Here is a 15,193-nt window from a genome sequence, read left to right as displayed (position 1 = left end):
TCCTTTGCTGCAATAATGCTTTGCCAAGATCTGTGAATGGCTCCCAAAAGAAGCCGTTTTGCGGCTGGACTTTTGCCAAAGCTGTGTTTAAGAAACTTCAGCTGTGTGTGGTTGAAGGCATCATTTAGTCCTTGCAATCTTAATTGCCTTTTTTATAGAATCACAGAATGACCTGAGTTGGAAGGGACTTCAAACACCATCCAGTTCCACCCCCTGCCAGGGGCAGGGACACCTTCCACTATCCCAGCTTGCTCTGAGCCCCATCCAGCCTGGCCTTGGACACTGCCAGGGATCCAGGGGCAGCCACAGCTTCTCTGGGCAGCCTGTGCCAGGGCCTCTCCACCCTCACAGGGAACAATTTCTTTCTAATACCTAATCCAAATCTGCTCTCTGTCAGTGTGAAGCCATTTCCTCTTGTCCCTTTCCAGCTTTCTTGTATTTAATTTTAAAAAAGCAAGTTTAGAAATGTGCTTCCTTGTAGTCATTAATATTCATTGTTTATTTTATGTGTGTTTTTAAAGACAGTATCTTTATATTTTCAGGCTGCAGATGGATTCCTGTTTGTGGTTGGATGCAACAGAGGAAAAATTCTGTTTGTCTCTGAATCAGTTTGCAAAATACTTAATTATGATCAGGTGGTTATTGTTGTTTCTTGTTCGCTTTTACCTTGCATTTTCTTAGAAATTTTAAAACTTCTATATTTTATTCTATATTACATCAAACCAGTCTTTGTGTATCATTTCTTGGAATTTCTTTGATTTAACCTTATTCAGAGCAAAGCTGAATGTGGTGTAAGAAAATATGGGCAAATGCAGTCAGTGTTCCCAACCTGAGGAACAGCGCCAGATTTCAACTGATCATCGTCAAGAAAACTGCCAGTCTGAGAGGAAGGAATAATTCGAAGATGTCCTAATTTCTGTGTGCAAGAGGTTTTCTTTCACATAGTGAAGTGATTTTGGGTTTTTTTTTTTAGACCAAGGAAAATGGGTAGTTCAGCAGTGGAAGTTAATTAAAGCTATCCTTGGTGATGCCTTTATGCTCAGGTGCACCACATAACAGATCATCCACAATAACTATCTGAGTGTGTACCCTTAACCTGAAAGAAACTGAATGGGAGCCAGCTTAGCCTGTAGAATAAGGGAAATAAGAAAAATAGAAGTACTTTCCATTAGATGACGTTTAACAGCATGGGCAATTACCACAAATAATCAAGGGATGATAATTTGTTCCTGTATCAATGACTTCTGTTTCACAAACAGAGGCTAAAACAGTTAGTGCTGCCATCTGTCTACTTTTGTAACTTTGAAACCATTTGTGCTATCTTCATTTTCTTTATAAATGTACAGATAACCAATCTGGACTCTTTCATAGATTTATTTTTATCTCTTTTTTTTTTTTTTAAGTGCAAAACTATCTTTTTTAATTAAAGGGAAATGAATCATCCTAGGGGAATAAGCATAAAGCAGAGTTATTTTTTTTTTTAACTTCTACACTGATTTTGCTCAAGAACTAAAAGTGCATTTCTAGAGTCACTCATGTTACACATACCTAGTTCCAGACCCTTAAGATCTCCTTCATTCCAGAGGAGATTCAGAGGACTGACTTTAATAAAACAATGGATTTACTAGCTTATTTGGGAATTGTTCTAGGTTCTGAATCCCATGCTGCAGCTTAATCTGGTTTGTTACACCTGGATGTTTTGGTAAGGCTGCTGTTAGCCTGTCTCAGCAGCACTCAGCATTTTCCCTTTGCATTAGGATTAGATGGGGACTGGGAAAAGGCAAGAGGCAAGGTGTTTATCCTGAGTTTGAGTCTAGAGCTTGTCAACACAGCTCCTTTCTAGCCTTTGATTTGGCTGCTGTGCTGAAGGTAAGCAGTGGAAAACCCAAACCAGCCCACTTGTGTGAGAATTCCTTCCTGTTCCAAAAGAAAGTGGTGCAGCAGGTCAGTTACTTGGGATAAGCAGAGTGAGCAGGTAGAATGCATCCCAGCTGGAGACATCTCTGTAAAAATCCTCTACTAAGGAGTGCTATAGTGAGCTGACCCCTCCTTCCAGCCTGCTCCTGGCTCAATGGTGCCAGTTTGTCCAACCAAAGTAGAGCTCAGAGTCATTAGACAGTTGAATATTTCATCTTACTTCCTATTTCTTCCCTCCTTCCCCAATAATCTGAGAGTTACTTTGTGCATAACCTTCTTTGGCTAGGATCAGGAATTGCATTATTTACATAAATAAAGCATTTGGTTGTACAGAACTTGTTTAATCTCCAACGAAATCTGCTGTTTTTCAAAGGGACGTAGCAAGCTATGTTTTTACTACCCTTTTAAATAAAAATTATATTAAGCAATGACAAATGAAATGTAAATCAAAATATTGATGTTTGGAGTAACTGTGGTATTGACTTTTTTCCTGAGATAAGTAATGTGTGGGGTCCTGTTCCAAAATGGTGTGGTTCTCATCTCTTTTGGGTTTTGTTGTTGTTTTTTTTTTTTTTTTAATAGGCCAGTTTAATTGGACAAAGTTTATTTGACTACTTACATCCAAAAGATGTTGCAAAAGTTAAGGAGCAACTTTCTTCATCGGATGTCTCACCTAGGGAAAAGCTTGTAGATGGAAAAAGTAAGTCAGAGCTGAACGTGCTGAGATTTTTTCAAGAGTTGTTAATAAATTTAATTATTAGTCAGGATGTATTCAGGTGTTTGTATGGATGTATGGATGAACAAACCTGAGGTATTTCTATGAAACAAACTTTTGAATGCGTATCTGCTGCTTAAAATGCATTTAGAATTGAAAAGCTAGCCCAGAAAATACCTGATTTAGATCATAAGAATTACTGAAATTCTGTTAAATTACTGAAATCACTGTTAAGCATTTACCAAGATGTGGTCTGACATTCTTCCTACCAGCATACTACTTTTTTTTCTTGTATTTGCTAGGTCTTGTCAATACAAAAGACCTGATGTAGTCGAACATGGGATAAAATACTTCAATATCAAGAATCACTGTCTTCTCTGAAAATGCTAAGTGTCAATCCCAATGTAACCAAACCTTCTTTTGTTTACAGTTGTTTCTAATAAGAAAGCATTATGTACTGTGCAGCTAGTGGCTATTTTGTAGCTGGCTTTTACAAGCATCTTTGCAGTTCTTCCTTGTACCAAATACAAGTTGAAAGCTGATAAAGCATATGTAGTAAAATACTATTCAGAATATCAAGAAGGGTTTAAAAGTAGTTTAGTAGTTCTTTCTAATTTTGAAATCTGTGTCAATCATGTTTTCTTTGCCCTATTTAAACTATTAGACTTTTCTAATTGCAAGGACAAAATTTAGGCAGCTAAAAAGGAGAATGTACTTGGGAGGTAAATGAAGAAAGCATCTTGTTTTCTGAAGTTTTATTGCTTGATTTTGGTTTTTTTAAACTACTTTACTAAATCTTTGTAAGCTGGCTTGCAAGTACACACAGATTTCCAAGCTGGACCAGCTCGGCTGAACTCTGGTGCTCGACGTTCCTTCTTCTGTCGGATAAAGTGTAGCAGGACCACAGTCAAAGAGGAGAAGGAGTGTTTGCCCAACCCAAAGAAGAAAGGTATTCAAAGAGTGTAGATGAAGTGGGGGCTTTCTCTCTTGAAACTTGTTTAAATTCCGAGTCAGTAATGGCCTTCTAGTTCTGACTGATCTCACCAAGTAGCCGTAGAGCAGTGTAAATGTGAACCAGGGACACCTTTTGAAAAACAGTCTAATTGTACTCTTTCTCCTCCCTGTGGCCTCCTGGAAAGAGGGAGGAAGGAACCTGAGGTACAGTGGCTCTATAGGAGCATGTGGTCTGTTGTGGTCAAATTTTAGAAGGCACAGGGAAATATTTGAAAGAACTGGAGCAGATCAGAAGAATTAAACTAAATAACTTATGTCTTGAAGATAACTGAGTGAATAAGGCCTGCAAACTCTACTATTTTGAAGGAAAAAAAGCAAGTAAACCAACTTTATTTTCTGATATACTTTTTGTGTTGTGTGTATTTAAAAGTATGAGTTTTCCTGTTTTTCCCCTTTTCATAATAAATTTAATTTATCAGTGTAATTCCATTCATTTTCCCAGTAATTTTAATTTAGTTCATACATTGGTATGCCTGTAGAGCAGTATAATCTCGTCAAGTTTTCAGTGAAAATTTAAATTTCAATTTTAAAATGCAATTTCCAGCTTTTGTTTTAATTCCCTAGTATTGATTTTTGCAAAGGTATGCTGAAATTGTTTGATCCTGAAAAGATCCTCCAAGTTCTGTTTTTCAATGTAACCTGTTACTGTTGAGAGACACCACAAATTTTAAGAGGCCCATGATTGTAAGTAAGTAGAATGTGGTATCCCTTGATGTGTCAGATAACTCAGTGAGATAAGAATTTAACTTCTGTAAATGTTTCTTGGGAAAGCAGTTTTGAGGGAAGGCGCCTGAGAAACTGTGACAAAATCATAGTGGGATAACTCGGCTTCTCATTTTGCAGAGTTGATCTGTGTTTTTTGTAGTAGAGAGGAAAATGAAACCTATGGAAAGCATCCTGTTCAGCATACAGATGTCAAGAATGCTTTGGCCTTTTTTAGGAAAGACAGCTGCTGTAGGACACATAATGTCAAACCTTGATGCTTATAGGGTGTTTGCATGTTATTTAGGGAGCAGAAAGGGATGAATGACAGTGTATGCTGGAATTTAAGATATTTAAAATATTTGTCTTCCCATAAAACTTCAGAAGCCTGAGGTAAATAGAAAATAAGCTGGATTGCTTTGGGTTGTTCTTGACTGATTCTTTCAGCAACTGCAGTGAGCATTTATTCAGATCATTGTGCTCACCAAAGGTAAATTGATTTGGAAGCTACAGAGGGCCTCAGCTTAATTTTAATTCACAATCCATATGAAACCATATAAAGACAAAGAGATCTGTGGGTTATTGCTTTCTTTTCTGTCTAACTTGTGTTTGAACTGCCAACACCCATAACTCATCTTCCTAAATCTTACATAGGTTTAGAAGCTCTCTCTGCAGGTAAGCCCAAATTGAATAGAACAAAATTTGTTTTAAAAAACTCTGTAAAATTATGTATAGCTTTGTACAGGTGGTGTAGGTAAGCATGAAATGTAGTTGATGGTCTCATGGCCAACAGAATAAAATAAGTAGTTTGATTTACTCTTTGAACAATAACTGCTTCTTATTTAATTTCTTTCTATTAGATCACAGAAAATACTGCACCATTCACTGTACTGGGTATTTGAAGAACTGGCCTCCTAATGAGGTGGGAGTGGAAGAGGAAAATGATGTAGAAAAGGACAGTAGTAACTTTAACTGTCTTGTTGCAATTGGGAGGTTACACCCTTATATTGTTCCACAAAAGAGTGGAGAGATAAAAGTCAAAGCAACAGAATTTGTTACACGATTTGCCATGGATGGAAAATTTGTTTATGTAGATCAGCGGTAAGCGTTTTGTTCTTTAATGAAGAGAAATGACAACATTGCTTCCATTTTCTGATCCTCTGTCAAAGCTGTAATTCTCAAAATTCTAATTTTCAGAATTTTTTTCTGCTCTACACAAGAAGCAGTTAACTCTTAATCTGTGTGCACTTGGGCTTTGTTTTTTTGTCAAATAATATATAATGTATAGAAGTGTATTGTCCTATAGAAAATGGTGAGCTAGCAAGGTTAAAACAAGTTATAAAATGGACCCATTTATTCATAAAGAAAAATCTCAAGTTAGAGCTTCATAGCTCTGCATATGACTGAAGTAATAAAACATTTAACCAAAAGTTATTGCTTCTGAGAGTCTTACCATTTGTAACAAATACATTCTATCTAAATGAGGCACCAAATTGTTTCATTAGAAGTGAGAACTCAGTTCCCATTTTCTGTACTTTCTGAACCAGACTTTTATTTGTTGTAGAGACCTAGTTACCACTCTGCATTTTGAATTTCATTGTCACTGGAAATGTTATTGCTTTCAGTCTTCTTTTCTTTCAACTAAAAATGTCAGTTTAAAACCAGTTCCTTTGAGTGGAAGAGCAAAATTCAACTGCTGAGTTTTTTATTGACTCTTATGTGTGACCAGCACTCTGACTGGCCAAGGGAAGCCACTAAGCAGAAGTATTTTGTGTGTACATATGGTTTGCATGTTTAAACACTTACTTTACCTTTGAATTGTCATTCATTGAAAGGAATAATTTGCCATGAAAAATACTTCCTGTTGTTTTAGAGCTGTACTAATGCTATATTTTTTCCCCCAAACATGAACCCAGGCATCTGTTTGTTTAAATGTTAATGTTCTGCTTTATCTGATACAGAAGAAAACAGCTTTGCATCCGCTGTAGTTCACGTTTTTATTTCTAACAGCGCAACAGCAATTTTAGGGTACCTGCCACAAGAGCTTCTAGGAACTTCTTGTTATGAGTACTGCCATCAAGATGATCACAATCACCTAGCTGAAAAACATAAAGAAGGTACAAAATAGTTGGTCTTCCCAGACTACTTACAGCTACATGTAACTGCAAGTGGAAACACTACAAACCCAAACTACCCAACCTCAGCATTGCCCTTTTTGATGCCTGTGTTAAGATGCGCCGGTTTAAGGCTTGTAATAAAAGCAGGGAGAAACTTCTGTTGTCTTGGCTCCTGGTGCAGGGTCTTAATTGTGGGGGAATAATGTCAGTGCATCTGCCAAACCCTCTGCTTCCATTCTTTATGAGGAAGAGGAAGGAATTCTGAAGAGCAGATGTGTGTGATAACGTAATTAAAGACACGAGTTAAGAAAGCTCACCAAGTCATGAGTCTCCTAGTGGTTTGCAGAAACTTAGTATTTGGTTTTAATGTAAGATTTATGACCCTGCTGAAACTATAATTTGATTTTAGAACAGGTCCCAGTTTGTTCTGGCATGTCATTCTGTGTCTGGCCAACAAAAACATTTTGGGTTTTATGGTGCTATAAAACATTTATTATTTTTAACGTTACCTTTCTAAGCTTAAATATGGTGATTATAACTTTCCTTTTCTTATCTAGTGTTGCAGAATAAAGAAAAAGTATTTACAAATTCCTACAAATTTAGAGCAAAAGATGGGACTTTTGTTACTTTAAAGAGTCAGTGGTTTAGTTTCATGAATCCTTGGACCAAAGAGCTGGAGTACATTGTATCAAACAACACGGTGGTATTGTAAGTAATTTATATGACTCTCTGTTTATTTTTTGTCATAACTACAGTTAGTACTAACAGAAAATAACGTGCTTAGGGAGCAGAACAAGGCTAGAAAACATCAACTCTGCACAGAAATGGGCTGAACAACCTGGACAAACAGTTTTTTGATATTTACCAGCTATTTTTTTTTCAGGCCTAAGTTGTGGATTTGACTCTGAAAACTATGCTGCTTCCCAGTAGGAAAAAAATGAGGTGAAAGAGTTTCTTGTTAGAGGAAGAAGGGAAGGATCTTGAAGAAAAGTAGATTAGAATAAATGGAACTGTCAAGTTAATTCTGCTTGTCCTTCTGGTCTTTACAACCCTCTGTGTGTCAGTTGACCCAGTTCCAAGTGCTGCCCTATCCCACAGGTGTCAGGAGGTGGAGAAGCACAGCTGATAGATGGTGGGAAATGCAAGGCAGGACAGAAAGATCCTCTCCAAATTGATTGCAAGGGTGGAGCCTGTGGGACAGGAAATGCATGTGTTTAATTGCTCTTTTTATTTGTAATTCTTTTTCATTCTCTGCACCTTGCAATGGGGCTGTAATCTGGATTGTTCCAGTGGTACTGAGGATCTTTGCCAATGACTGGGGTTTTGAGAGGGGACAGAGAGGATTTTATTTCCATGAAATAAAGTTGTTGAGGGGGCCTTTTGCCCATTCTGTGTCTGTTTCATGCCTTAAGTCAACATCACCCACCTCTTTTGCCCATGTCCTTTTTCCCCAAGGAGAGAGAGAAGAGTAGTTCAGACAGTCTGTGCTGGCCAGTAGCCCAAGGACACTTTTTTGCCCGTCCTGGAGATGTGGGCGGGCATTTGCAGCTGCAGAAGGGAAGGAGGGCAGCAGCTGCTGGCAGGAGGCAGACACTGACCTGTTCCTGTAGCAGTTGTTCCTGGTTACCTGATTTCCCTGCTAACAGTAAAAATGACAGCCCTCTTCCCTTGTCATGGAGCACAGCCAATCCTATTGGCTTTCCTTTTTACTTGGAGAGTACGTGGCAATTAGTATTTCACCCACTGCTCAGAAACATTGCAAAGGACTGAACATGCAAATATGTGAGGAATATCTTTATATTTCCCTAGTTCGAGGATGTTACCTTTGATTCTGTGTAAAGTATTATTGAAATTAAACATATGTTATGGATTTTGCTCTTGAAAAAAAACCTGCTGACTTTTTGTGGTTTGATTTGGGTTTTTTTATTTCTTTAAATCTCAGAGGTCATAAGGAATCAACTGAAGAAGAGGTCCTCTACAGTTCCCACCCTGCAGAAGGCAAGTGTCACTTCTTACGGTTATCACAGCTGCATCTCCTGATCAGTCAGTTTAGATTTATCCAGTCTAGAGATTTTATTCTAGGTTGTGTGCAAGGAAGGATTAGGTTTTGTTTTAAGACTACTTCTGGTGACAGTTTCTAGTTACTTACAGAATCCTAATTGATATAAGTCACAGAAGTCTAAAAAGAAGTGTCTGTAACATAACTTTTAGTTTCTAGCAGCTTCTGTTAGAGCTGGGGTTTTGGTTGGTAGGATATTGTGCTTCTGTCACAGACCCTTCATATTTTGCCCAGTTTTCTGAACAAATGCAATTATGCTGAGTTTATCTATAAAATACAGGGCAATACTGATACAGGACATATTTTTTATTATTTTTCTGCTATGTATAGATTCTGCTTTCTGCATGCTGTTCTATCATCTTGCTGTGAAGTCTTTATTTTTGCTTTTCAAAATGTTTTTTCAATAACTCATTTCAGTTGGTGAGAAATCCAAGGGTTTTTTTAAACTCGTGTTCTTTGCAATGTCTGTGAGAGACACTGGAGGTGGCAGTGATTAAATATATTTCACTACTGGAGAACTACAGTTTTCACAAACAGATTATTCATTTTATACTGCAACACCCTCTGCCGTGAATCAGTATTAAAAGGAATTTCTGAATTATGAAAATACAAACTTACATAGTGTGTATATATATATAAGTATATCTAGAACAAGAGCTGCTTTAAAACAAATCCTTGCTCTGCAGTGAAACTGCTCTGGGTTAAGGTTTTGTTTGAGCTTTTTTTTTTTTATCTACAGATGCTGTAAAACAGTCTTTAGTAAGTGTACCTGGAATGTCCTCTGGAACAGTTCTTGGTGCTGGAAGTATAGGAACCGAAATTGCAAATGAAATATTAGAATTACAAAGGTAATAAACGCATATCATCATCATGAGGCTTTTAAGTAAAGACAGGGACAAGGGGTATGTGATTGTGTGAGGGTTGCTCCAGTTTCACTTTTATTGTATTATATGTATAACCTTTTTTAGGTTGAGCAATAGCATTATGAGATACTATTGTAATCTAATGTCAGTCTCATGCCTGGCAGAGCACATCACTGTGCTGGTAATTCAACAGACAGAGAAAAGTGTGTTTAAGGAATTGTGCCCATGGCCTTTTCTGATCTCTTCTCTGTTTCCTGCTACCAAAACTCGGAGCAGGATAATTTAGAATCTTCTGGAGAATTTAAGACATCATTGTTTCAAATTAGCTAGCTCATGCTTTGTCACTGGGGAAGTTTGGTGGGTTCTGCAACACACAGTCTATTTTTCAGTATTTGATTAATGTGACCTGATGAATCAACTAAATATATGCAATTTTAGGTTGCATTCCTCACCCTCTGGAGAGTTAAGTCCGTCACATCTCCTGAGAAAATCACCATCTCCAGCTTTAACTATAAACTGCAGCGATGTGAGTATGCCCCTGCTTGTAAAAATCCAAAATTCAAAGGTTAATGTCAGCTCAAAGCCTGTGTTTGAGCCAGATTGCCCTGATTCATTTTTGAGAGAGAATGTGCAAGGTATTGCACAGCCTGGCAGCTGTGAGAGTCTTTGAGTGATGTGGCTGCAGTTCCCACCTCATTTACACGGGCATCAGTTCAAGCTTAAGGGGCTGTTCTGAGGCTGCAGTCTCCACTCAGCAGGATCTGCTGAACTCCACCACTGTGCTCAGTGTGAGTGTGATTCAGGGGATGGTGCCTCTCCTGGATTTGGAGCTGAATTGAAACTCCTGCTAGAAAACCATCAGAGACTAAAGGTCACCTGTTGTGATTGTTGTGAAAGTTCTTGTTTTCTCTCGCTTGTCCTTTTAATCTTAACGTTTTTGAAGAGCCTTTTAAAAAAATCTGTGCTGTTTTGAAATTTTTAAAATTGTGACTTTGAAGGTATTTTATTGGTCTTCTAAAAGTCGATAATTACGCTAATCTAGTAGTGCTTGTAAATATACTAGTGCTTGTAACACCACAAACTATAACTAACATAGTTATTGCCCATAGCAATGGAATAATTAACATCTCTTTTTACCTAAGTATGTGGTATGTTTTGTATTGGACACTGTATGAACAAACTTCCCCATCAGCTTGTCTTTGAATGTGAATTTTTTTCCTGTTAAAGACAGTTTTTCACTGCAATTCTCATTTCCTATGAAGAAACCCCACTATTCTGGTCTAGGAACTGCTTTGATTTCCCCTGGTTTTTTATGATCTGTTCTCCCCTGTTACCACAGATCTTCCTCCTTAAGAGTTGTTTGACATAAATATCCTGAACTCTCTAAATAATGTAATGTATCATCATAAGGATAATTTTATCATATTCATTGAAGATTTTTCTTTATTCTGGGCTTTGGTATCCCATTTATTCCTAAAATACTTTTGGAAAGCATTTCACCTTTATTAATTCCCTGGTAGAATATACACAAGTCCGGCAATCCTAGGAATCTCTCCTGCTAAATTGCATGTATGTGTTAAATAAAACAAATATCAGGAAAAAAATTATCTTTTTTTTGGGTTAGGATGACTTCCATCTCTTTTGCTATGATTAATATAGTTTAATGCATATAGAACCTGGGAGGTATGAGGGCTTTTTTACTCTCTTAACTAGAATGTTTTGACAGGGACAAACATGATGTCACTGGGAATTTGTAGTTTATGATAGTAGATGGGGAAAGTGCAAACCAGTACATTCTGTGCTGGATTTATTTACTGAACAGTGAATTAGACCCTCAAGCAGTGCCACCACTGTGAAGTACCTTTGACAGCTGTGTAAGTCACAGCTTGTATTTAGACAAGTCCAGTGCTATATGAACTTCTAAAAAAGTTGTTTCTAAATGCAAAATACCTGCCTGATGATGCATATTTTTCACTTTCTCTATTTAGTTCTTAATAATTTGACAGCAGTCTATGAAGTTTCTGTAATGTAATATTTGTTACTAAATTTAGGATCTAATTCTGTCCTTTCTACCGATTCTGCTCTTTCAGGTGCCAAATAAAGAGTTGATTCAATTATGTCCTTCAGAAACAGAAGCTCTAGAGAATTCAGAACAAACCCAGGGTGCTATCCCATTTCCCAGTAATGAACCTCTCCTCAGTAAGATTCATTTCTCTTGGGGATATTCTGGGAGTTGCAGGGGCTGAAATTTCTGACCAGTGGTGTCATTTCTGAGTGCACCACTTTACAACCACATCTAAATTGTAAAGAGATTTGTCTGTCTGTCTGTCTGTCTGTCTGAAGATGAGAGCACTCTGAAAATGGGTGTGTTACTGCTGCAAGGCAAACATCAAATTTAAATTTAATCAGTGAGGCAAGCTCATGACCAAAACCAACATCTGTAACTAAAGTTTACCATTGCATTCTTGCAGGCCACACTTTTCATGAGGCACTTTATTGTTCTCTCTCCAGGATAGAGATGGGGAGGGAAAAGTAATTCAGTGCAATATTAGGGAACTGCTCGTAATTTGAGAATTACTGTCCTTTAGCACTTTGCCTCTTTCTTATCTGCAAGCTGGGAGCAAGGACTGCTCAAAATGGTTCAGAAAGAATTTTTTTTTTTTCCTCTTGTTAAGTTTGTCTGGATACAGGATTCCCTGGCCCTGTAAGGGGAAAATGCCACTGCATTATGTTTAACAAAAAAAGGCAAACTGCTGTAAAAGCATATCCTGTATTTCAGCTCTAAGAAACTTTTCCATCTCCCTCTTCTCCCTCATTTACCATTATTTGTTTATTTATAACCTGCAGTTTTCTTCCAGTTGAACTATGAGCCTTTAAAAAAAATTTAAAAACCCAGACCCTGACAACCCCAAACCAACTAACCAAAAAAGAAAAACACTGAAAAAGAAACACCAGAGGAAAAAAGCTAATCCTCTGATAAAAGTTTGGGAAAAAAGAATGAAAAACAACCCCAACAACATAGAACAAGGAGTAATGGCTTTAAACTAAAAGGGAGTCAAGTAAGGGGTTTTTTAACATAGAAATATTTGCCTTGACTTCAAAGGCAGGTGCTGCTTCAAATCAATTCTGTTTTGCAAGTTACCATGTTCTCCATGCTTCATAGTGTTCATACCTGCTTCAAACGTCCTGTTTTAATCACTCTGCAGGTGGCAATTCTCAGCTGGACTTTGATGCCATCTGTGAGAATGATGACACTGCAATGACAGCTCTGATGAATTACCTGGAGGCTGATGGAGGCCTGGGAGACCCAGCTGACCTCAGTGATATCCAGTGGGCTCTCTAGAGCTGCTTTGGGAGACAGGAATGTCAAACCCCTCATGCACAACAATGCTACATCCTCAGTACTGTATTCGAGTTTTGTAATGGTTCCTTTGAATTCAGACTTGCTGTCTCAAGATTTTTAAAGACTGAAGCCTTGTTCAGAGAGAGACATCTTCTGCTGCACCTATGGACGAATGCAATATTTTTTTCATGATGAGGAAACCTTGAAATTTTAATATTGAACCATCAATAACTGGAATGCTTAGAACACATTAGTATATTTTTGCTAAGAAGCTTTAACCAAAAGGTACTGTACAATGTACAGGATTACTTTTTCATAGTTTTAATACTTCAAACTTTTATTTATTGTTTTTGTTTCAAGTTGAAGAATATTGGTTATCCATGTTACTTTCTGTAGAACCTACTGTATGTAGTTACATGGTTTGAGAATATTTGTAACTATTAAATTTAATTGAGATAACGATTTGCACACACTACAGTTGTAAAATAAGGTATTGTAATTCTTAAATGATGGAGTTTGTGATTCCTTGCACTTCTCAGCAGTGCAATTTTTGCAGTCAAAGGTGAAAATGAAGCCTACAGGTCTGGGAGCAGGGATTGGGGTTGGATCACACCCTAACAAACAGAAGAGAATGTTTTGAGTGAAACAGTCATTTTCCCAGTACACAAACATGAGAAGGGTGTAAGAAAAGAGCAACAAACTCTTAATTACTATTTTGTATTATTTGTAATGTATTATTAGAGAGGCAGTGCACAGAACCAGAGAAAAATAATGCTCTATTTGTAATAAAGCACTTTGGTCTTGTCCCAGGTTCTTTGCTAACTGGAGAAGTTTGGATGGATTGCCTTGGCTCCAGAGTGAGGCTTGCACTGTCTGTCAGTGAAAAAATGTTAAAATTCTAGAGCATCTTTTATGTTTTTGGAGAGATTGGGAGAATTTTCTACTGCTTGAGTGTGTGACTTTTTAAAATCTCTTTGTACTATAGCTCTGTAAGTAAATGCTATGCAGGATGATCTTTTGGGAGCAGCTTTTGCAAGGATTGTATCCCAGTTACAGCAAATGACTCAAGAACATGGCACTTCAGAGGTTGCATTAGAACAACATGGCACTAATATAGCAAGTGGATCTTTTTATCTCTGGTATTCAATGTTTAAACAAATTTTTGTATAGATTATATATCATAAAATTACAGATATTTTCCTGTTTTCTTCATGTTTGGGTTTGGTTTTTTTTTTTTTTTTTTAATTCAGGTAATGAAAGCATTTGAAGATATCTGATACATGTGCATCTTTTTAATACAGACATTTAAACACAGGTACAACCCTAACCTCTCTCACTCCAGGTGAGGATGGCAGCCCGTGTCAGGTGTTTTTAGGAAGGCTGGAGTTGGCAACAGATGGATGTGGCCATCACTAGATGTCACCCTTGTACTACTGGGGAACTGCCCTGTCCTCACGACGACACGATCAGGACATGAAGTGGCTTCCTCTGCTTGACAGAGCAGCTCTGTATCTTACAGATATGACTCATTTTGCAGACGACGCCTTTTTGGTGATGGTGCTTTGCTAGAATGGCTTCTTGGATTGATTCTTCTTTTTTTTTTTAACTCTATAGACCTTTGGGGTTTTTTTCCCATTTAATTTGGATGTAATTTCCTGCATTCAGATCTCTTTTTTACAGACATGGGGCCAAAATGATCCGTTCTCTTGCTTTATTAGAATGAAGTTTTCTGCTTTTTCTGAATTTTGGGCTATATCATGGAGCAAAGTGGGAGAAATAAACAGGCACTTTGGAGATTCTGCCACAGTAAAATGCATTTTCTTTTTTCTATTCTAGAAATAAATTCTAAATAAACCAGCAAATACTGTAGCTCATAGATAAATAAGTAGATAAATAACTTAAAATTATACAGACTTTATTACAACAGGTTTTTTTAACTGGATTAGTTTGGAAATGGGGCAGCTGTTGTTGCTGAAGGAGCAGATTAATTCTTTCACAAGATTTATATGTCTAGAGTCAAACCACTATTTTTGGATTCTTGGCTATCCCTAAAAAATAAGCCCAAAAAATGTAACTTTGATTCTTTTGCAGCCAATGATCAATATTGTGACTTTCAAGTCATTTATTAGATTCTCTCTTTACTATTTGTGAATTTTTTTTCTGGCTAAAGCAGCCTTTTCAAGAAAAAGTGTCACTTGTAAATATTTCGAGTGAAATTAATAGATATTTTTTAATACTGTTGAGATGGTGTGTGCTTATCTGTGTTTGTGTAGCAGCACAATTCTAGTGAGATACTGACAGTTTGTTCCTGGCATGGTGCAGGTAATGGGAGGATGTGGTTAAACCAGGTCAATAAATACTATTTTGATGCCCTGCTGTTAGTCTGCTGGCAATTCTGTCTAATACTGAGCTGAAATATAAAGTACTTGTTCTTTCAGATCCCAGGCTCCTTTCCTAAAAACA

The 15,193-nt window shown here is 37.3% G+C and overlaps 1 protein-coding gene across 6 annotated transcripts in view; it reads left to right on the top strand.

Annotated features, from left to right (window-relative positions):
* ARNTL2 (aryl hydrocarbon receptor nuclear translocator like 2) overlaps positions 1-15,106 on the top strand; it is a 32,229-nt gene extending 17,123 nt beyond the window's left edge. For 5 of the 6 annotated variants that reach the window (XM_032105674.1, XM_032105673.1, XM_032105671.1 and 2 more), the window contains 11 exons: positions 543-635; positions 2,500-2,617; positions 3,438-3,581; positions 5,209-5,449; positions 6,359-6,465; positions 7,023-7,173; positions 8,408-8,463; positions 9,264-9,372; positions 9,826-9,913; positions 11,478-11,586; positions 12,594-15,106. In XM_032105674.1, coding sequence (XP_031961565.1) covers positions 543-635; positions 2,500-2,617; positions 3,438-3,581; positions 5,209-5,449; positions 6,359-6,465; positions 7,023-7,173; positions 8,408-8,463; positions 9,264-9,372; positions 9,826-9,913; positions 11,478-11,586; positions 12,594-12,730 — 1,353 coding nt within the window. In that variant the 3' untranslated portion in view covers positions 12,731-15,106. The remainder of the gene's footprint in view (positions 1-542; positions 636-2,499; positions 2,618-3,437; positions 3,582-5,208; positions 5,450-6,358; positions 6,466-7,022; positions 7,174-8,407; positions 8,464-9,263; positions 9,373-9,825; positions 9,914-11,477; positions 11,587-12,593) is intronic. The other variant, XM_032105672.1, reaches the window with a different exon arrangement.
* Positions 15,107-15,193: the final 87 nt, after the last annotated feature.

The sequence above is a fragment of the Corvus moneduloides genome, chromosome 4 (genome assembly GCF_009650955.1).
Source record: "Corvus moneduloides isolate bCorMon1 chromosome 4, bCorMon1.pri, whole genome shotgun sequence".
NCBI lineage: Eukaryota > Metazoa > Chordata > Aves > Passeriformes > Corvidae > Corvus > Corvus moneduloides.
Note: the sequence above shows the minus strand (reverse complement) of the source record. Positions and strands in the feature narration are given on the sequence as shown.